The sequence below is a fragment of the Anguilla anguilla genome, chromosome 6 (genome assembly GCF_013347855.1).
Source record: "Anguilla anguilla isolate fAngAng1 chromosome 6, fAngAng1.pri, whole genome shotgun sequence".
Taxonomy (NCBI): domain Eukaryota; kingdom Metazoa; phylum Chordata; class Actinopteri; order Anguilliformes; family Anguillidae; genus Anguilla; species Anguilla anguilla.
In genome coordinates, this window is record NC_049206.1 from 59248737 (window position 1) to 59270347 (window position 21611).

At 49.5% G+C, this 21611-nt stretch overlaps 1 protein-coding gene across 9 annotated transcripts in view; it reads right to left on the bottom strand.

The window, feature by feature from the left end:
• Nucleotides 1-21611, bottom strand: part of dnmt3ab (DNA (cytosine-5-)-methyltransferase 3 alpha b) — a 149791-nt gene that overhangs the window by 8396 nt on the left and 119784 nt on the right. For all 9 annotated transcript variants that reach the window (XM_035422091.1, XM_035422093.1, XM_035422089.1 and 6 more), the window contains 11 exons: nucleotides 10703-10939; nucleotides 9300-9458; nucleotides 7778-7885; nucleotides 7269-7425; nucleotides 5202-5351; nucleotides 4798-4842; nucleotides 3872-3951; nucleotides 3173-3285; nucleotides 2057-2240; nucleotides 695-779; nucleotides 124-269 (listed from right to left, as the gene is read on the bottom strand). In XM_035422091.1, coding sequence (XP_035277982.1) covers nucleotides 124-269; nucleotides 695-779; nucleotides 2057-2240; nucleotides 3173-3285; nucleotides 3872-3951; nucleotides 4798-4842; nucleotides 5202-5351; nucleotides 7269-7425; nucleotides 7778-7885; nucleotides 9300-9458; nucleotides 10703-10939 — 1464 coding nt within the window. The remainder of the gene's footprint in view (nucleotides 1-123; nucleotides 270-694; nucleotides 780-2056; nucleotides 2241-3172; nucleotides 3286-3871; nucleotides 3952-4797; nucleotides 4843-5201; nucleotides 5352-7268; nucleotides 7426-7777; nucleotides 7886-9299; nucleotides 9459-10702; nucleotides 10940-21611) is intronic.

Genomic DNA, 21611 nt, shown 5'->3' on the forward strand with positions numbered 1-21611 from the left:
GGGGGAGGGGATGCAGTCTGATGGGTCGGGGTGGGGGGAAAGGGGGTGCGTTCCGATGGGTCGGGGTGGGGGGTGAGGGGGTGCGTTCTGACGGGGCGGGGCGGGGCGGGGCGGGACACTCACGTGTTTGCGTGTGACGTTCCTCACGTCGCCCACGTACATGATGCGGCCCTGGTGCCGCACGATGCCCACAGTGATGGAGTCCTCGCACACCTCGGAGGCGATGTAGCGCTCCACCTGGATCCCGAGGTCCTTTAGCACCAGAAGCCCTGCCAGCACAGGTCAGAGGTCAAAGGTCACCGCACGCGCCCGCCAACAGCGTCCGCCGCGCGTCTGTTACGGGAGGAAACTCGGGGAACAGCGATAGATTCTAATTTTTTTAAAAACAAACGTGACTGAGCCCTGTGGATCACCTGAGGTGGATCATGAGCTCCGTTTAGAATTTAACGAGTTTAACTGCGACTACAAACTACAAATAAATGAACTGAGAAAAACCCTTCAGCTCTTCAGGCTCAATAAATGAAAACAAACACTCCCAAAACAGCCGAGTTTCACATAAATACAAAAATTATCGGAGACATTTTCATTGTCCCAGTCCACATTAGCTGCAGACACACACCACGCACTGTGTAAGAGAAATCCCCCACAATGCCACGCTGCTCGTAAAGGAGGGAGGAGAAAGCTGGGACCGCACCTGTCGCGATTCCGTCAAACAGCGACAGGACTCGAATGGGTTTCCTCCTCTCAGCTGGGACCGGTGGGTAAAGCTTTGGTGGATCCTGAAAGATTAAGGCGAGAGAACAGGAGTCACACCTTCCCTTTAAGAACATTTATCATTCCTTCCCAGGAGTCCAGGCGTCACACCTTCCCTTTAAGAACAAGTGTCACACCTTCCCTTTAAGAACAGGTACCCACTCCATCAAGGAGTGATGACAGCAAAAGTACCCTTTCCCTTTCCTTAAAGAGGGAAAGCAACTGAGAAAGCCACACACAGAGTGAGATACTCACAAAGTCCTGGTCGTGGTTGGTCACAGTAGGACCGTACACAGAGTGAGATACTCACGAAGTCCTGGTTGTGGTAGGACTGTAAACAGAGTGAGATACTCACGAAGTCCTGGTCGTGGTTGGTCACAGTAGGACCGTACACAGAGTGAGGTACTCACAAAGTCCTGGTCGTGTTTGGTCACAGTAGGACCGTACACAGAGTGAGGTACTCACAAAGTCCTGGTCGTGGTTGGTCACAGTAGGACCGTACACAGAGTGAGGTACTCACAAAGTCCTGGTCGTGGTAGGACCGTACACAGAGTGAGATACTCACAAAGTCCTGGTCGTGGTTGGTCACAGTAGGACCGTACACAGAGTTGATACTCACAAAGTCCTGGTCGTGGTTGGTCACAGTAGGACCTTACACAGAGTGAGATACTCACAAAGTCCTGGTCGTGGTTGGTCACAGTAGGACCGTACACAGAGTGAGGTACTCACAAAGTCCTGGTCGTGGTTGGTCACAGTAGGACCGTACACAGAGTCGGTACTCACAAAGTCCTGGTCGTGTTTGGTCACAGTAGGACCGTACACAGAGTCCTGGCCGTGGTAGGACCGTACACAGAGTGAGGTACTCACAAAGTCCTGGTAGTGGTTGGTCACAGTAGGACCGTACACAGAGTGAGGTACTCACAAAGTCCTGGTAGTGGTTGGTCACAGTAGGACCGTACACAGAGTCGGTACTCACAAAGTCCTGGTCGTGTTTGGTCACAGTAGGACCGTACACAGAGTGAGGTACTCACAAAGTCCTGGTCGTGGTTGGTCACAGTAGGACCGTACACAGAGTCGGTACTCACAAAGTCCTGGTCGTGGTTGGTCACAGTAGGACCGTACACAGAGTCGGTACTCACAAAGTCCTGGTCGTGTTTGGTCACAGTAGGACCGTACACAGAGTGAGGTACTCACAAAGTCCTGGTCGTGGTTGGTCACAGTAGGACCGTACACAGAGTGAGATACTCACAAAGTCCTGGTCGTGGTTGGTCACAGGAGGACCGTAGACAGAGTCGGTACTCACAAAGTCCTGGTCGTGGTTGTTGGCGAAGAAGTGTTGCAGACGGGAGGGCCAGTCATCGCGGCGCCGGAGCAGGCCGTAGAGGCTCTTGTTGCCGCACATGTAACAGTTCCACGGGTCCTCCTTGATGGCCGCCTGGGCCGCTCCTGGCCCCACCAGGAGGTCTACACACTCCACACAGAAGCACCTGGCAGGGGGTGGAGCGACCGTTAGGGGACCGGGCAACCTAGAGGTCGCAGGTTCGAATTCCCAGGTAGGACCCCTGAGCAAGCCACTCGGACCTGAATAGCTTCAGTATACATCTAGATGAATAAATCTAAATCTAAAAAATCAAAAATCAAAAGTTATGCTAATCTTCTGCCAAACATCAGTAATGTGATGGAAAGTAAACCAGCGCACACATACTCTTTAGATCAGTGGTAACCAAATACAGTCCTGTAGGTTTTCATTCTGACCCTAACAAAGCCACACCTCATTCAACAGCTAGAGATCTACCATCCTGTAGGTTTTCACTCCGACCCTAACAAAGCACACCTCATTCAACAGCTAGAGATCTACCATCCTGTAGGTTTTCACCTCGACCCTAACAAAGCCACACCTCATTCAACAGCTAGAGATCTACCATCCTGTAGGTTTTCACCTTGACCCTAACAAAGCACACCTCATTCAACAGCTAGAGATCTACCGTCCTGTAGGTTTTCACCTCGACCCTAACAAAGCACACCTCATTCAACAGCTAGAGATCTACCATCCTGTAGGTTTTCACTCCGACCCTAACAAAGCTCACCTCATTCAACAGCTAGAGATCTACCATCCTGTAGGTTTTCACTCCGACCCTAACAAAGCACACCTCATTCAACAGCTAGAGATCTACCGTCCTGTAGGTTTTCACCTCGACCCTAACAAAGCCACACCTCATTCAACAGCTCGACATGTGCTATTTATAGCAGAATCAGGTGTGCCAAATTAGGGTTGACATGACAACCTACACGATGCCAGATGTCCAGGAAAACGGTCGGTTACCACTGCTTTAGAATGACGCAAGTGAAGTCATGTCGGGACCTCTTTTCGTGACCCCCAGCCCCACCCTTTTTTTTTAAAAAAAAGAGGAGTTCTTACCGACAACAGTTGTTGTTGCCACACATGAGCACCTCGCGGCCCCCGCAGCAGATTGTGCAGTAGGACTGGTAGCCGTCGTCGTCGTACTGATACGCACACTCCAGGAAACAGTTCTGCGGGAGGAGACAGAGGCCCCAGGCCGTCACACGCACGCACGCACACACACGTGCCACACGCGCCGCGCCGCGATCGAATGCGATGGAGCGATGGCCGGCTCGCACGGGAACCGTCACAGGCCGGAATTCAGGCCCGAGAGCGGAGGAGCTCAGGGGTTTCGGTTATGAGTGACTAACTTACGGGAGTGAAGAGTATGGAGTGTATAGATGTGTATTGTGTATAGTGGTGTACATTAGTAAATGGACTGGTAAATGGACTGCATTTATATAGCGCTTTTATCCAAAGCGCTTTACAATTGATGCCTCTCATTCGCCAGAGCAGTTAGGAGTTAGGTGTCTTGCTCAAGGACACTTCAACATGCCCAGGGCGGGGTTTGAACCGGCAACCCTCCGACTGCCAGACAATCGGTCTTACCTCCTGAGCTATGTCGCCCTTAGTACATGATATTTGTATAGTAGTGTAAAGTGGTGTATAGTAGTATATGGTAGTACAGAGTAGAGTATAGTGGTGTATAGTATGGTAGTATAGAATAGTGTAAGGGCCCGTGGCAGTTCGTCCAGGCCCTGGGGGGTCTCCTCTTACCTTGCAGCTTTGGCACATGCCCCCAGTGAAGAGGGGGTGCTCCAGGGACACGTTCAGACTTCCACAGGAAATACAGATATCTGCGGAGAGAGCACAGCCCCGCATCAGTACACTCACACTGATCTGGGTACAGTGATGACTACTCCAAACTGATCTGTGGATCTGGGTACAGTGTAACTGCTGCTCACTGATCTGGGTTCAGTATCACTGCTGCTCACTGATCACCTGATCTGGGTACAGTGTCACTGCTCCAAACTGATCTGGGTACAGTGATGACTGCTCCTCTCTGATCGGCTGATCTGGGTACAGTCATCACTGCTCCTTACTGATCTGTGGATCTGGGTACAGTGTGACTACTGCTCACTGATCTGGGTTCAGTATCACTGCTGCTCACTGATCACCTGATCTGGGTACAGTGTCACTGCTCCAAACTGATCTGGGTACAGTGATGACTGCTCCTCTCTGATCGGCTGATCTGGGTACAGTCATCACTGTTCCTTACTGATCTGTGGATCAGCGTTCAGTATCACTGCTGCTCACTGATCAGCTGATCTGGGTTCAGTATAACAGCTTCATGCAGTACAGGAGTTTAGCCTTATCTTCAAAATTAAATTCATACAGAACACATCCTTCATGTAAGAATTTTGTTAGTCGCTCTAGATATGCAAGTCTGTTCTAAATGTCTAAATATAAATGTAAATGATATATGTGCTGTGAGTGTCAGTGTGTGTGTGTGTGTGTGTGTGTGAACCACCCTTTTTGAGCAGCTTATCGTGTTTACGCTGACACTGTGTTCTCTGAAGCAGCAGCAGACACCAGACACAGCGCCGGACAACATCAAACACACCGCGAGTGGAAACAAGGCGCTCACTCTGAACAGGAAGGAGACAGGAAGTGAGCCTCGGAACTTCCTGCCTGACACATACCTTCAATGTTTCTGCATTTCTGTCTCACTTCATACACCAGTCTCTCTGAAATTAAAACAAACACATACACGACAGGGTCAAAGGTGAAAAAAAGTCAGTGAATGTACCGAATGGCTAACAGAAGACAGCGGGGCGCTATATATATTAAAATTTTTTTTTTTGGGCTTTTCAGCTTTATTGGACAGGACAGTGTAGAGAGACAGGAAGAACAGGGGAAGAGAGAAGGAGAGACGTGCGACAAAGGGTCGCGCGGTCAGACTCGAACCGCCGACGCCGCGGCTCGTAACGAGCACGTGGACAGTGCTCTACAGGCTGCGCCACGAGACAGCCCCCAGGAACCGGGGTTTCTAACCCGGGAGGTTGCAGGTTTGAGTCCCGTGTGAACCACTGCGATTGTGCTGTACCTCGAGTCCCCTCGTCGATGATCTCCTTGATCTTGGGCTTCTCGGCTGTGCTTTTGCGGGGTTTCTTAGCGGGCGGGGGAGCGGTGTAAGCTGCCGCCTCCGGCTCCACCCACATCTCTGGGTAAACCTCCTTATAAGGATTGCGCTCCTCTGATGGAGATGGAGAGAGAGAGAGAAGGAGAGAGAGAGAGTGGGGGGAGAGTGGGAGAGAGAGAGAAAGAGAGAGAGAAAGAGAGAGAAAAAGAGGGAGAGAGTGGGGGGAGAGTGGGAGAGAGAGAGAAAGAGAGAGACAGAGAGAGAGAGAACGAGAGGGAGAGAGAAGGAGAGAGAGAGAGAGAGAGAGAGAGAAAGGATCAGACATTGCCGCAGCACATCATTTAGTAACACATCATCATTGCGGGTCCTGAAACAGGAAGGATTTAATTTAAAAAGCTGGTTTCTGTAGACCTGCGAGCAGCTGTTAGAGACTACAGCATGAAACACCTGCATCTGTCCAACCGGGCCGACCTTTTCTCCGATTTGGGAGGAAAAAAAGACAAAATCGCTGGTGAGAGTGTCGACAGAGAGCTGGCAGGTGCAGCCTCTCTCTGTTCAGCGCGATGCTGTCTAAAGACAGTGCAGGTGTGGCCTCTGTTGGGACAGCGCAGGTGTGGCCTCTGTTAGGACAGCGCAGGTGTGGCCTCTGTTAGGACAGCGCAGGTGTGGCCTCTGCTAGGACAGCGCAGGTGTGGCCTCTGTTAGGACAGCGCAGGTGTGGCCTCTGTTAGGACAGCGCAGGTGTGGCCTCTGTTGGGACAGCGCAGGTGTGGCCTCTGTTGGGACAGCGCAGGTGTGGCCTCTGTTAGGACAGCGCAGGTGTGGCCTCTGTTAGGACATCGCAGGTGTGGCCACTGTTAGGACAGCGCAGGTGTGGCCTCTGTTGGGACAGCGCAGGTGTGGCCTCTGTTAGGACAGCGCAGGTGTGGCCTCTGTTGGGACAGCGCAGGTGTGGCCTCTGTTAGGACAGCGCAGGTGTGGCCTCTGTTAGGACAGCGCAGGTGTGGCCTCTGTTAGGACAGCGCAGGTGTGGCCTCTGTTGGGACAGCGCAGGTGTGGCCTCTGTTGGGACAGCGCAGGTGGAGTCCGGGGTTCAGCCCTAAGGTTCTGCTCTTCTCCGGTTTGGGAGACAGCCAGAGGCAGCTCCTTCACCAGTTCAGAGAGAGCTTTACCTGCGCACGAGAGGAGCTCTGTACGGAGGGTAACGCTGCCAGAACACCTCACACACAACACCTCACATCTGCCAGATAGACTACTGCAGACACTGCATGTAAAGCAGGGCTGGAAATCCTGTTAAAACCGTGTTAAAAAGCAACAAGGCTGCCTTTGGATTTCATGCCAAATTTCGCTTTTCCATTTCTGTCATCTAGTGAGGAGTGAGTGTGTGTGTGTGTGTGTGTGTGCGTGTGTGCGTGTGTGTGTGTGTGCGTGTGTGTGTGTGTGCGTGCGTGCGTATGTGTGTGTGTGTGCGTGCGTGCGTGTGTGTGCGTGTATGTGTGGATGTGTGTGGTGTATGTGTGTGGTGTATGTGTGTGTGTGTGGGTGTGTGTGTGTGTGTGCGTGTATGTGTGTGTGTGTGCGTGTGTGTGGGTGTGTGTGTGTATGTGTATGGGTGTGTGTGTGTGTGGGTGTGTGTGTGTGTGTGTATGTGTATGGGTGTGTGTGTGTGTGTGTGTGTGTGTGTGTGCATGTGTGTGTGGGGTGTGTGTGTGTGTGTGAGTGTGTGTGTGTGTTTGTGTGTGTGGGTGTGTGTGTGTGTGTGTGTGTATGTGTATGGGTGTGTGTGTGTGTGTGTATGGGTGTGTATGGGTGTGTATGGGTGTGTGTGTGTGTGCGTGTGTGTGTGCGTGTGTGTATGGGTGTGTGTGTGTGTGTGTGTGCATGTGTGTGTGTGTGTGTGTATGGGTGTGTATGGGTGTGTATGGGTGTGTATGGGTGTGTGTGTGTGTGCGTGTGTGTGTGCGTGTGTGTGTGTGTATGGGTGTGTGTATGTGTGTGTGTGGGTGTGTGTGGGTGTGTATAGCGCCCTACCCTCGGGCGGTTCCAGTCCTTTGGGCCCGGTCGGCTGGAAGCCGCTCATGGCCCATTCAATCATCTGCTTGTTCTGCAGGTCCACGGATTTGGAAGTGTCAGTATCATCAGTGTCAGGGCAGGACGGGAACAGCTTCCCCGCCCGGGAACTGGCCACCTGCAGGAGGAGAGGACCGTCAGATACAGAGCGCACACACTTATATACACACACTAACACACACACTTATACACATACACACACTAACACACACACTTATATACATACACACAGGCACACTTATATACACACACGCACACACATACACACACTAACACACACACTTATACACATACACACACTAACACACACACTTATATACATACACACAGGCACACTTATACACACACACTAACACACACACTTATACACATACACACAGGCACACTTATGCACACACATGCACACACATACACACTTATATACACACACTAACACACACACTTATACACATACACACACACTCACTCACCTGTAGCACTTCGTAGATTGCTTTCTTGTACATGGGCTGCTTGTTATAGGTTGGCTGGTGAAAGGCGTTGGAAAAGGAACTCAAAGGCATCAATTTCTCCACACAGACCTGTTGAGAAAGGGGGGGGAGCAGGTAGTCAGGGACTGTACTGTGTGACTTTCCCATATTCTAACCCAAAAATCCCCAGTTCCCACCCACTCTGTATAACAGCTATTCCCAACCCTGATCCTGGAGATCTACCACCCTATAGGTTTTCATTTCAACCAAAAAAATCTTCAGACGATTCATTCACATTAGCTCTCAGAACACGGAGCTTGATATCCCAATATCCACGGCTATAAACACAGGTTGGCGTATGTTCATCTATCAGCTACATAGTCCCCCGTTTATTACATGGTTATTACAGTGTTATTACAACATTATTACAATGGTATTAATGAAACTAATTCTGACGGTCAAAGAGCTCTTTGAAAAAACACTTCATTATTATTACTAATATATAAAAGTACTGCTACGGGGTTAAAATGCCACTACAACCTATAGGAACTGGACTGAGTTCAATCTGCCTCACGCAAACTCAGGCAGTTAAGTAACAGCTGTAGTGCGCCAGCAATCAGTCCTTCTGAATGGCGACAATAAGCCACACTCCCGATGAAGTCGCCTGTGTTTTCTCTGACGCTCCACAGATCAGCACCTACACCGACCTCAGCCCCTGTGATCTGCGCAGCTCACGCATCATGCTTCAGGTGTGCTTCCGTCCGCCCCCCCCCAGCGTCCGTCCCCTCGCCCGGGTCTCCGAGCCGTGATAGGACCCCCCCGGCTCACGTGTTACCGTGTTTACACTCGCAACATCGCAAACACGCTCAGGTCAAGGAACAGATTGGAACAGAACAAACAGGCAGAGTGAGAGTGAGAGAGAGAGAGAGAGAGAGAGAGAGAGAGATTGGGGGACATTGTGAATGTGTGTGAAACACTAGGAGGCAGATAAAATGAGAGGGAAGGAGAGAGTGAAGAGGTTGTTAGATCTTCGTTTTTTATCGGTTTTGGCAGCATGAATGTGTACTTCCTTGGGCCAATAAAGCAGATTTGAACTTGAACTAAACTGTGTTTGCCTTGACAATTCCTTGCCAAGTCCAAGCACACCTCTATGACTCAGCACTGGCTGTGTGTGTGTGGTTACCTTGGTGATGCAAAACGCATCACTCAGCAGATTCTTCCACCAGGGGAGATGGATAGCTAGAAGACCCGTATGGTTTTAATTGGTGCTTTTGTTGGTGATCTTTTAACATATCAGATCAATTTACCAGCAAAAATGGGTTGTAGGGCGTAGATCCCCAGTCTTAGGTGAAGTGTGTTTTGGGAGGGGGGGTGGGGGGTGGCGGTGGTGAAGTGCAGGTGGGGGGAGGAGGGGGTGGGATGGTTAAGTGTGGAGGAGGGGGGCAGTGAAGTGCGGCAGACAGGTGCGCCTCTCACACCTGGCGGGGGGGGGGGGGGGGGGGGGGGGGCACCAAACCGGACTCACCACGGAGAACTTCCCGTCGCCGAACCACATGACCCAGCGGGTGCCCTCCGCCGCCCGGCTCCGCCCCGTCATCCACCAGGAGACGATGCGCCCGGGCCACCAGGAGAACCCCCGCAGCTTGCCCCAGACCAGCTCCCCGATCCCGAAGCCACGCCCGTCCTGCGAGCGGAGAGAGAGAACGGAACAGTGCCGAGGTTCTTTAGGACGCGCCCACGTCGTTAAAAACCGTAGACGAGAGAAAACCGCGCCGCGGCGCGAGCTTCCATTAGCGGCTCTTTCTCCAGCCGATCGCCACGGCAACGCAGCTCTTAAACGTCTCCTCGTTACAGACCTCAGAACGACTGACCACCCCCGCCGTCAATTTATCCTTTTAACGACAAAGTAAACACTCACTTAGGCGCCTGGCCTCCGGGAGATGCCAAGGCGTATTCTCCACTGCCTGATCACGCGCCATTGATTTTATTGTTTGTTTTTCGACAAACACTGACATCGCAGGAATTGCAAGCTTTAATGAAGCCAAACCAGAAGTTCCAGATTGCACTGAACATGCTAGGTGTGGCCCAATGCTAGCTAAATATTTTACACCCTCCAGGTCACACAAAGTACTGTAGGAGAGGCAGTGACTATTTTACACCCTCATAGTCCACACACAGTACTACAGGAGAGCCAGTGACTATTTTACACCCTCATAGTCCACACACAGTACTACAGAAGAGCCAGTGACTACTTTACACCCTACAGGGCACACAGTACAACAGGAGAGCCAGTGACTACTTTACACCCTACAGGGCACACAGTACAACAGGAGAGCCAGTGACTACTTTACACCCTACAGGGCACACAGTACAACAGGAGAGCCAGTGACTACTTTACACCCTACAGGGCACACAGTACAACAGGAGAGCCAGTGACTACTTTACACCCTACAGGGCACACAGTACAACAGGAGAGCCAGTGACTACTTTACACCCTACAGGGCACACAGTACAACAGGAGAGCCAGTGACTACTTTACACCCTACAAGGCACACAGTACAACAGGAGAACCAGTGACTATTTTACACCCTCATAGTCCACACACAGTACTACAGGAGAGCCAGTGACTATTTTACACCCTCATATTCCACACACAGTACTACAGGAGAGCCAGTGACTATTTTACACCCTCATAGTCCACACACAGTACTACAGGAGAGCCAGTGACTATTTTACACCCTCATAGTCCACACACAGTACTACAGGAGAGCCAGTGACTATTTTACACCCTCATAGTCCACACACAGTACTACAGAAGAGCCAGTGACTACTTTACACCCTACAGGGCACACAGTACTACAGAAGAGCCAGTGACTACTTTACACCCTACAGGGCACACAGTACTACAGGAGAGCGGCGGAATTTTACCTCATACTCGGGCTCCATGTCGGAGGACTTGGGAGTGGCCTTGTCGCCGCTGACGACGGGGATCGGATCCGGGGTGGTGGCCACGGTCGGCGAGGCGGGGTCTGTGGCCTGCTGCTGGGGGGGAGGGGGAGGGGGCGGGGGGCTGGTGACCACTTCCTGTTCCTCTTTCTGAGGCTCCGCCCCCATGTTATCCTCCATCGCGTTCATCACGGCAACCAGTTGCGCCTTCTTCTCTGCCTGGAAGACAGAGAGGCGCAGAGACGTTATTTCCGGGGGAAAAAAAAACATATCCCCCCCCCCCGGTTATCTCTCCAGTAATCAGTACTCACTGGGGGTGGAGACAGACAGACACAGACACTTTAGCAGGACTACGTCAGTGACTGTTGGGGTGTTGGGAAGCATCTTTAATGCTACTGTACGTATTTATGACTGCGCCGCAGGTCTAGGCTGGCATGGCTAACCTCCATTAGCGCTTTACCGATGTCTCTCGCACGCTCGCTGGGGGGGGGGTTCTGACAGTCAGGTCACTGATACTGTAGTATATAACTCAGCTGAATGCACTTATCTTGTCTCACAAGGTGAGTCTCTATGGATAAGAGGGTCTTCCCCATCAACGTAATGCTGCAATGTAAACAGCACAGCCCGTACAAAAAGGTTTTTTTTTTCTGGTTATCGTTCTGGTTAGGAACACTTTGTGGGTAAGGGGGGGGTGGGGTGGGGCGGGTGGGCATGGGGGCTTTTAAACACGATTAATTGACCGATAGCTCGGGTGTCGGTCGCATCTCCCACGCTACTGCGGGCATTTTAAAATCGTGTTGTGGTTCTTCCGTGTTGCCATGGTTACCAACGCTCGGAACTTCAGCAGCGTAGCGCGTACACTCGTCGCTGTTCCGGGAGCGTTGCTAGCCAGACGCTGCGTCACTCACTCACACATGGCTGAGGTCAATGCCCCTGTGCTTTCCCACAATGCAAGCTGCTCTACAGAGAGAAACAGCAGCTGCCAAGCGATTGCAACGTACTCTTACATGAACGAGGAGAAATGCACAGAGACGTCACTGGGTTAGTGGAAGCAATGGCATATGGCTGCACACAGCCATATGTGGCCATATGCTTTCAAGTGACTCATCGATTTCAACCAATCACTGTTGTTTTCTCCGGGGAGAAAAAGCATTTTATTGGCTCAGTGACTGACCGCTCGTTGTAGTGTCTCTCTCTCTCTATGGGGGCTTGTGAAACTATACCCTCCCATCACCATATAAAAGACACAGGGGAGAAGCCCTCTTTATTGTTTTATGGCTTTTTTTAAAGGAGCGCTCTCTTCACAACCCAAGTCTCAGAGCTCGACCAATGGGGTGCTTGCCCCTGCAGACAGTCTGGCAGTAAAAAGTACTGCAGGACGTCCCAAATAAAAGACAACAGAGCAGTCTACCCAAGCACCTCACTGAGTCTCACCGGCTTTGGTGCATCACAAATCACAAATTTTTTATCTGATTATTTAAATGCACAAAATCACACACCGTGCAAATCCGCGTGTCTAGTTACCGCAAAACAATCAGACCTGGAGACTTGTCAACGTGACAGAAAGAAACTGCACACAGCAAGAGATGCTTTTCACAAAACTGATAAACAGCAGGGCTCAAGACGCAGAACAGGTCACAAGGGCATCTGCTATTGAATTCTGGGATAGCTGCACAGCCGTTTCCGCTACAGTTCAAACATTCCGCTATCCTGCACCAATGGGGATTCGGCTTGGGAAAAGGCGGTTGCCGAGGGAAACGGAATGCCATTTTAAAATCGAGTTAGATGAAGCACACATCAAAAAAACTTAAAAAATAAAAAATAAAAAAAAACCCAGAATCCTCAACAGACATTTTTAAAATTTTTGGTTTAAAAAAAAATAAAATACCATTCATATTCTAAACGATAAACCACTCGGTTGAAGTATCTGGGTTTATTCACCCAGAAAGCAGGGGTTAAAAATGTGAGGAATTTGAAAAAGTTGTTACATGGGTCTTCACGGAAAAGCCCCAGAACCCTCAACAGATGTTTTTCCATTTTTGGTTTAAAATTAAAAAAAAAAAAAATACCAGCCATATTTTCATCAAGAAGCCGCTAAACTGAGGTTTCTGTGTTTATTCACCCTGAAAAGCGGGGGTTAAAAAACGTGGGGAATTTGAAAAAAAGGCCGTTATGCGGGTCTCAACAGCCCCCGTAGCCGGAGGGGAGACAGAGCGGGGCGGACATCTGTCCATCGGGGGTCACATGACCAATTAGCCCTCAGCGTTTAAGGGTCACCAGCGGTGCAGTTCAGCCAGGAGCCAGCCGTCAGAAATCTACACGCCCCCCCCTGCCCCCCTCCTCTAAAACATAAATACCACAAGCTGTTTCTTGTCCACCTTCAACTTGAAAACACAGAAACAGAAAAATACACAGCAGAAAGCGTTCAGAAATGATGTAGCTCATAACGCTATAAAGGCTTTAAAAAAAAAAAAAACGCAATAATAATAATAATAGAAACTACCTTTTGAAATGCAGGAGTCCTTTCGGGTTTAAACACACAAAGCAACAGGCGTGAACACACGGTGCATGTCGCTAGGGAACGCCACGGGAATGGATCTGCTGTAGCACAGCACACCATTCGACCTTTTCTGGTCACTGACATAAGCATCCATAAATGTTTACGTAGCACTCACGCAGGCGCTATGCACCGCTTCTGAAGGAGCGACACGGCTCTCCTGAAAGGACTGTTCACAGCATGCGTTGCCACCCATTCAGATTTAAATACTGGACAGGCCTGCGTGTCTGTGTTCAGAACCTCAAGCCTCTACCTGCTTTTCGTTTCCAAGATGCTGCTGACGCAAATCACGACGAGGACCGGCCGTTAAAAAAAACCGAAAAACAGACGGGGGAATTGCTCCTTGCTCTCAGAAGAGAAGGGTTCCAAAAGGTTCCCCAGTGTCTCCAATGGCGGAACCCCTATCTAGCTCAAGGGTTCTTCTCAGGAAACAAAGGTTAGTTCTGGGAGCTTTCCCACTTTTCACACCCACCATAGAGGGTTCCATAAAGAACTAGAAAGGGTTCCCCTATGGAGACAAGCCGAAGAACCCTTTGGGGTACCACCATTGTGTGGAAATGTTGGCGGACGGACAGCTGGCACCGACGGCGGTCCGATAAGGTTCTTTGCTTGCTGGGTCGTATTTGAATGAGTCCCACGGAAAATGAGACCAGGAGCCAGTAACAGAACCAGGTCTAAAACGAGCTGGGCTGAGCAGAGGTGACGTTGTACCGTTTCGGCACGACTCTACCCCCCCCCCCCCCGAGCTTCTTAAAGCGACGTCCCGGGCTGCACCCGTTGCCCTCTTTCAAAAAAAAACGAAGGTCGACGAGGGAACTCTCTCGCTCGGGAAGACGGTTAAAATCCTTCGAAAAATAAAAGCTAATCCCTCGAAAGCCCGCTAAACACCATCTCAACCGCCGCGTCTTACGAACTCCCCGCCCCGAGGGTCGGGTGGCATGAGCCGCTGGCATGCGCCCGCTCCGGAATCCCACGCCGGAGCGCGAGTTCCTAGAGTATTATATCTTGGCACTCAACAATCTTGGCACGCGTTTTTACAAAGATGGCGCTGCACCCGGCGCCTGAATTTCTACGAATTACACCCCGTGGCGCACGCCGGTGTTCCCAGAGGCTGCGCACTCCGGTCCTCACCTTTCACCCGGGTCGCACGCAGGTGAGACGGAACGGACCGCGTCCGCACTAAACGCTTGCGTTTAAAATCGCTCAGGGTGTCAGTCTGGGTCTGCGTCCACGGCCACACGCCTCATCTCAGTGACAGCACAGCGCTTTTTAAGCAGAATTAACAGAATAAACTGCTGACAGATCTGCCGATCACGCAACCCCCCCCCCCCGTTGTCCCCCTGGTAACGCACACCCCTCGTGCCTCCCCCCCAACCAAAATAAATTTAAGAGACTTCGAGTGAAGGGTCTTACAGGTAGCCCACCCCCTCCTCTGACACCACATGAATGCACTGATGTTCAGTGTTCCCAGGCGGACTCGTATGTACTCTGTTAGAGCTGAATTAACACCGGAAGCTTTCCTTTGTTTCCTGCAACTGCAACTGCAACTGTCAGTCTGGCGTTCAAAAAGCAACTGTCGCCCAACTGTCATCTCTGGCGTCACACTGCAGTGCGTCAGATTTAAGCTCGCCGTGGTAACAGCAGACGGCGGTTCTCAGTCTCCGCGCCGTGCTTATCGAACCCCTCCATTATCGAAGCGCAAAACTCTTTTTTTTTTTATTTTACTTTCTTTTAAAAAAAAAAAAAACCCAGTGGCTGTAATCTCAAATGAAACCTGCCGTGGGTCCGCCCGTTCCAGATCGTTCCGGACTCGCTCTCTCTCTCGCTCGCTCGCTCGCTGGTCGCGCGGCGGCCTCCGAGCCAATCGAAAGCTTTTAGAGGAGGCCGCGCCGCCGAGCTCACAGAGCATATCAGCGGAGCGCAGAAAATCAATAGCGCTGTTGTGACAGCCCGTTCTAAAGCCTTTCTCCAGAAAACAAACAAATCTGTGGGTTTTATCAGCACTATAAAAAAAACCCCATCTGGAGGACTATGACCTTCCGCCTCCCAAGCCCCCGCCCCCGCCATCCCAGCCCCCCCCCCCCCATCCCCTGCCCTCCCCGTCAGCCTCCCACAAACATTACTATTTAAAGTATCGATGTGTTTACCTTTTTGTAGGGGAGAAAATTGATTTCGCTTTCATGAAAATCGTCAATTGCTACTCTCTCCCACCCCCTTAATGTCTTCCGCATGCCCCCCCCCCCTTTCCAACTGGCCCTGAGTAACAGCGGCCCCCTACCCTGAAAAAAAAGGGGGGGGGGGGGGGAGTGTTTTGTAGTTGTCCATGACCATGAAATGCACTTTTGTACGTCGCTTTGGAGAAAAGCGTTTTCTAAATAAATGTAATGTAATGTAATGAGTACATGCCTCTATTTAAGTCGAACTGTCCACTGCCTGCTCATTCTGGTAAACGGTAACCATTCTTGTCTGGCACAAAGCATGCTGGGAAATCCAGTGGATGCAATGGGATATTCTCTGGCAGCAAGTTAAAGAAAGTCACACAGGAGGGTGTACAGCATTAATTTGTAGCGTTGTTTTAATAATTCAACGTGAACAGATTTTATATGAATTCAAAATGAAATGTACTTAAGATGCACTGAGAGTCAAAGTTTATTTGCATGTATGTGAGTCCATATTTCCACATTCAAAGCCAGGGTATTGAGAAATCATGAATTTCTTTTATTCATGAAAGCAACAACAACAACAACAGCAAAAAAAAAAGATTTAACTAATGAAAGCTGGGATCAAAGAACAGGAAAAAGAGGGGGGTTATTTCTTCAACTGCGAAAAGTAAGCAAGATCAGAATTGCAGGAAAACAAGTCGGAGATCTGTCATCGTGCACCAAACATGTCGGGACGTCGGCCTGTCACTGAGACGCTGGGCGACTTTAACTCTGTGAGACAACATGCTGAGGTAACATACTTACAAAATATACAGGGTTCATGTCTACGGACACAAGTTGTCCATAGCCTTGCAACCTGAAGGTCACAGGTTCATTTGCCCTTGAGCATGGTGCTTAACCTGCATTGCTTCGGTATACATCCAGCTGTACAAACTGATGCAGTGTAAATGCTACATAAAAGTTGTGCGATTTGCTGTGGATAAGAGCGTCTGCTAATTGCCTGCAATGTAATGTACTGTAATTTAATGAATCTGCCAGTGTTACCTTTAGGACAGGCCCGGTTGTAGGCTACATACGTACGCTAACACAGAGGCTAATTTGTTTCCACACATTCACGCCCGGTTGTAGGCTACATACGTACGCTAACCCAGAGGCTAATTTGTTTCTACACGTTTACGCCCGGTTGTAGGCTACATACGTACGCTAACCCAGAGGCTAATTTGTTTCCACACGTTCACGCCCGGTTGTAGGCTACGTACGTACGCTAACACACAGGCTAATTTGTTTCCACATGTTTCTGCCCGGTTGTAGGCTACATACGTACGCTAACACAAAGGCTAATTTGTTTCCACACGTTCACGCCCGGTTGTAGGCTACGTACGTACGCTAACACACAGGCTAATTTGTTTCCACACGTTCACGCCCGGTTGTAGGCTACGTACGTACGCTAACACAGAGGCTAATTTGTTTCCACACGTTCACGCCCGGTTGTAGGCTACGTACGTACGCTAACACGCAGGCTAATTTGTTTCCACACGTTCACGCCCGGTTGTAGGCTACGTACGTACGCTAACACAGATGCTAATTTGTTTCCACACGTTCACGCCCGGTTGTAGGCTACGTACGTACGCTAACACACAGGCTAATTTGTTTCCACACGTTCACGCCCGGTTGTAGGCTACGTACGTACGCTAACACACAGGCTAATTTTTTTCCACGTTTACGCCCAGTTGTAGGCTACGTACGTACGCTAACCCAGAGGCTAATTTGTTTCCACACGTTCACGCCCAGTTGTACGCTACATACGTACGCTAACACAGAGGCTAATTTGTTTCCACACGTTCACGCCCGGTTGTAGGCTACGTACGTACGCTAACACACAGGCTAATTTGTTTCCACGTTTACGCCCAGTTGTACGCTACATACGTACGCTAACACACAGGCTAATTTGTTTCCACACGTTCACGCCCTTGGAACGGCCTTCACAGAACGCAGAAGGCTGTAATCAGATTCCTGAGAACGGGAGACACGACGGCCTCGCGGAGTTCGAGCGGCGAACCTGATGACTCCACACCAGCTCTCCCTCCGCAGCGACTCATAACACGTTCCACTTGGGCCGCCTCCAAACCGCGCCGGGGCAATTTTCCAAAATTAATTTTGAGTAAGGAAACAATAGCTGAGCTCATTTTTCCCTCCAAGAGGGGAGGGGGGGGGGGGGGAAGAAAGAAAAGGAAAAAAAGAAAAAAAAATCTTTGAAAAACACTAATGGCTGCTCTTTTCCTGGCTCTCTCTACACACTTCTCACACAAATCAATCTCAATTTCAGAGTCACTATCAATTTTAGTCCAAGGCATGCTGGTGGATTTAAAAAAAAAAAAATTATTATCATAAAACACTACTGCTCTCACAAACAGGAAGTGACATATTCACACTCCATGGGGGGGGTTTGGGCACATACTGAACCAGAGACAGCAGGTAGTCACATGGGTTTTTAGGACAAACTGAATGAATAAATTTACCACAAGGACAATAACATCAAAGTATTTCAGAAAAACAAACAACAAACTCCAAACAACACAACAGCCGCGGAGGAAGTTCAATCAATCAATCAATCAAATTTTATTTGTATAGCGTATTTTACAGCAGTTGTCACAATACGCTTTACAGACAACCCTGGCCTAAACCCCCACAGGGCAAGCCTAAGGCAACAGTGACAAGGAAAAGGTCCCTGTGGCAGATGGGGAGAAACCTTGGAAGGAACCAGGCTCAAGGGGGAAACCCATCCTCCTCTGGTCGGCTCAGAGTGCCAACTGGTGACCAACATGTCAGTCAGTTTTATAAGACTAATTCAGACTCTTCCTCTTTGTTAAAGTTCAATTTCTATTTCTCACAATGACGTTATTTTGAACCCACCCCTCTCCACAGTTCGCACATGCATAAGAAAAAGCTAAAAGCTTCGTCAAAAGCTAAAAATAGGTGGAGGGCGAACTGTCCTTTGAAACAAACAAAAAAAGAAAAAAACAAGAAAAGGACTGCAGGTTCAAATCCCAAGTGAGGCACTGCGGTTTTGGCCTTGAGCAATACTGCTCAACCTCTATGCTTTCAGTGCCTGTTCAGCTGGACGAACAGTTTAAGAAAATATTAGCAATGCACTGAGTTGCCTTGAATAATGAACATGAGCATGTAAAGAAATACTGTACAATATAAATATGAAGATGCACATGTGGGACTGAGGATTTTTTTCAGCTGGATTGCGATCCAAGAGATGAACTCAAAGTGGAAGAAGTGGAAAAAGGGGGTGGGGCAGGGGGGAGGCGGCGGGGTTAGTGAATAACACGTCTTCCGTGACCTTTGACCCGAGTGACAGCTGAGAGCTTTAATTCATCGCACTGAAAACAATATGTCTCTGTGCCCTCAGGGGTGCAACTGCAAAGCATGCTGGGAGTGCAGGAATTTACTAGTTAAATGTAAGAATGAAAGAACAAAGCAACACAATTACAAAGTGGAGGAAAGACGTACAAGAGGTAACGTCACAACTGAAAAATATTCAAATAAGCATGAATATATTGAAAGGGCCATTGTTTAAGGTCAGACCTGGATCAAACACATATTTGTTTTGGATGCAAATACTTTTCTACACTTTACTGATCTGGTCTGGTGTATTGGAACCAACGAAATACCCTCGAAAAGTGCAAAGCCCGCCTTCTGATATTGGCTGGCTCAATTACACCAGGCAAGATCAACAGAGCACAGAAAAGTATTTTAATCCAAAACAAAATCCGTATTTGACCCAGGTCTGTTTAAGGTTAAGGTCAAGGGAGGGAAAGTGAGAAGGGGAAAGAGAGGGAGAAAGAAAGAATAACAGAGAGCGAGTGAATGTATGAACAAGCGAGTGAAAGAGAGTGAGGGCGAGAGCAAGTGAAAGCGAGCGAGAGAGAGAGAGATACAGAGCGAGAGAAAGAGAAAGTGGTGACTGAGAGAAGATCAAGTCCTCTAACCGGTGACCCCCTCACCTCCGTAAACTGCAGACAAAGAGATCCAACAGCGCCTCAGTGTCACCCAAACCAGACCACCCAGAACGCACTTCAAACGCACCAAACGCCAAACCCGCCGAACCCTCGCGGCCTGTACTCCACACCAGCGCATCAAGGGAAGGCCGAAAAAACAAGCGTCCGTATAAAAAAAATAATAAAATAATTTTAAAAAACCTTATCTTTTACCATCTTCTGAGAGCGCTGGCCCTGCATGTTTACCCCCCCCCCCCCCCCCCCCACACCCCCGGCCCTGCTCCCCCGCCCCGCCCCCCCCCTTCCACTTTCAACTCTCTCACATCGCTACTCTGTGCGAAGACCCTAAAACGTGCCGCTCTCAGTCAAATTCAAAACTCACATGCAAATGTGCTTCAGTACGATCACACGCAGGCAAATGTGCTGCCGAAAGCATCATTTACACAAAATGCAAATCGAGAGCAGCGTCCACAATACCAGCTCCAGGATCGCAGGCACCAGTCGCAGGCTCACAACCACACACTGAACCGCAGAAATTCAGGGAGAAGCTACAACCCCGGCAATACTGAACACAGCAGCGTTCACCATCATCAATAAGGTTCCTTAAACAGAAATACTACACCGTGTGTTACCAGAGACATGTGACGGCTATACGCCTCTCTATGGTAACCACAGAGCTGCTGTTGTCCCTACACAGTGCATTTCACCGCACTGCTCGTGTGCTGCAAGTCCCATGTCACTAGTGTACAGTCTGTTTTTTTCCCCAGAATGCACTGCTGTGATGCAATAATGCCCCATTCTACTATATAAACCGTTCCACACAAAAACAAAAAAGCCATTGAAGCACAAGATTTTGTAAAGATTTGTATGGTTTACATTATATTAAATTTATATTGTTTTCATGAATACCCAGGAAAAATTTGTTATATAAAAACTTATTTTTTATATGTTGTTTGTGGTAGCTCATTAGCTACCTGCTGTATACGTTGTGTATTTTTGCAATATATTTTTAAAAAAGTCAGTCAGTGATGTCACACGATAAGCTCTTCCCCTTTTCGTTTCAGCAAGCCCCGCTGTCTATTTTGACCAACAGCTACTAGAGGAGGCTGCTGACCATCGGCTACTCCTCTGTCCGGAGAAAGTCCCTCAGACAGTCCGTGGGGACCACGAGCGGCAGTTAGAATGACAGTTAGACTGAGAGTTAGAATGACAGTTAGAATAACAGTTTGAATGACAGTTAAAATAACAGTTGGAATGACAGTTAGAATGACTGTTAGACTGAGAGTTAGAATGACAGTTGGAATGACAGATAGACTGAGAGTTAGAATGACAGTTGGAATGACAGTTAGAATGACAGTTGGAATGACAGTTAGAATGACAGTTAGAATTCAGCGAGCACTTGTGGACAGGTGGCGCGATGCCTTAAAATGGCCCCCGAGTGAGGAACTGATGTTTTATTTTAAACGGGAGACAGGCAAGCGAACAAAAGGTAGACTTTTAGATAGTAGAAGGTGGATGGGAAACAGCAGGGAGGGAGGGATGGGGGAAGGGGGACTACTACAGGGGCCAAACTGGGAATAGTAATGCTGAAATATGGCTGTTGCTTTATGATCCAGATGCCAGGTACAGACCGAAATAAAAATAAATAAAAAAAACATTGGGAGGGGGGTGGCGGGGGGAAAGTGGACGAGAGCCAATTTTAGATAGAGAGGCAACAGAGCTCCTCCATCTGTGTTCCCTGTCTGAAGGGGGGGTGGGGGGGGAGCGGGGAGATCAAACGTGAGAACATCTGAAAAGCTCCCGCCGCAGGTCCTGGGGTCCCCCAGATACTCATCACCGAGCGCTCGAGCCGAGTCGAAAAAAAAAACCCCGAAAACACTCCGACCCCGGGCGTCTCTGCAAAAGGGCCCTGATTCGAGGAAAGTACCATGGCAACGATCGTCTCCCCTGTAAGACAGCGCCCGGAACAATCGCCATGTCGTCGAGGAGTTGCGGAGGGGACAGAAATAAAAGGGCTGAACATCTGGTTCGGCTAAAGGATCTGTGCTACCGGGTTTTCTTCCGCGAGCGCTCCGGGTTAAAGCCGTTTTGTTTGAGGTGAGGACACGGCGGGTCTCAGCTGCAGATGTGCCAGTCCCACTGCTTCCCCTAATACTGTACACCTC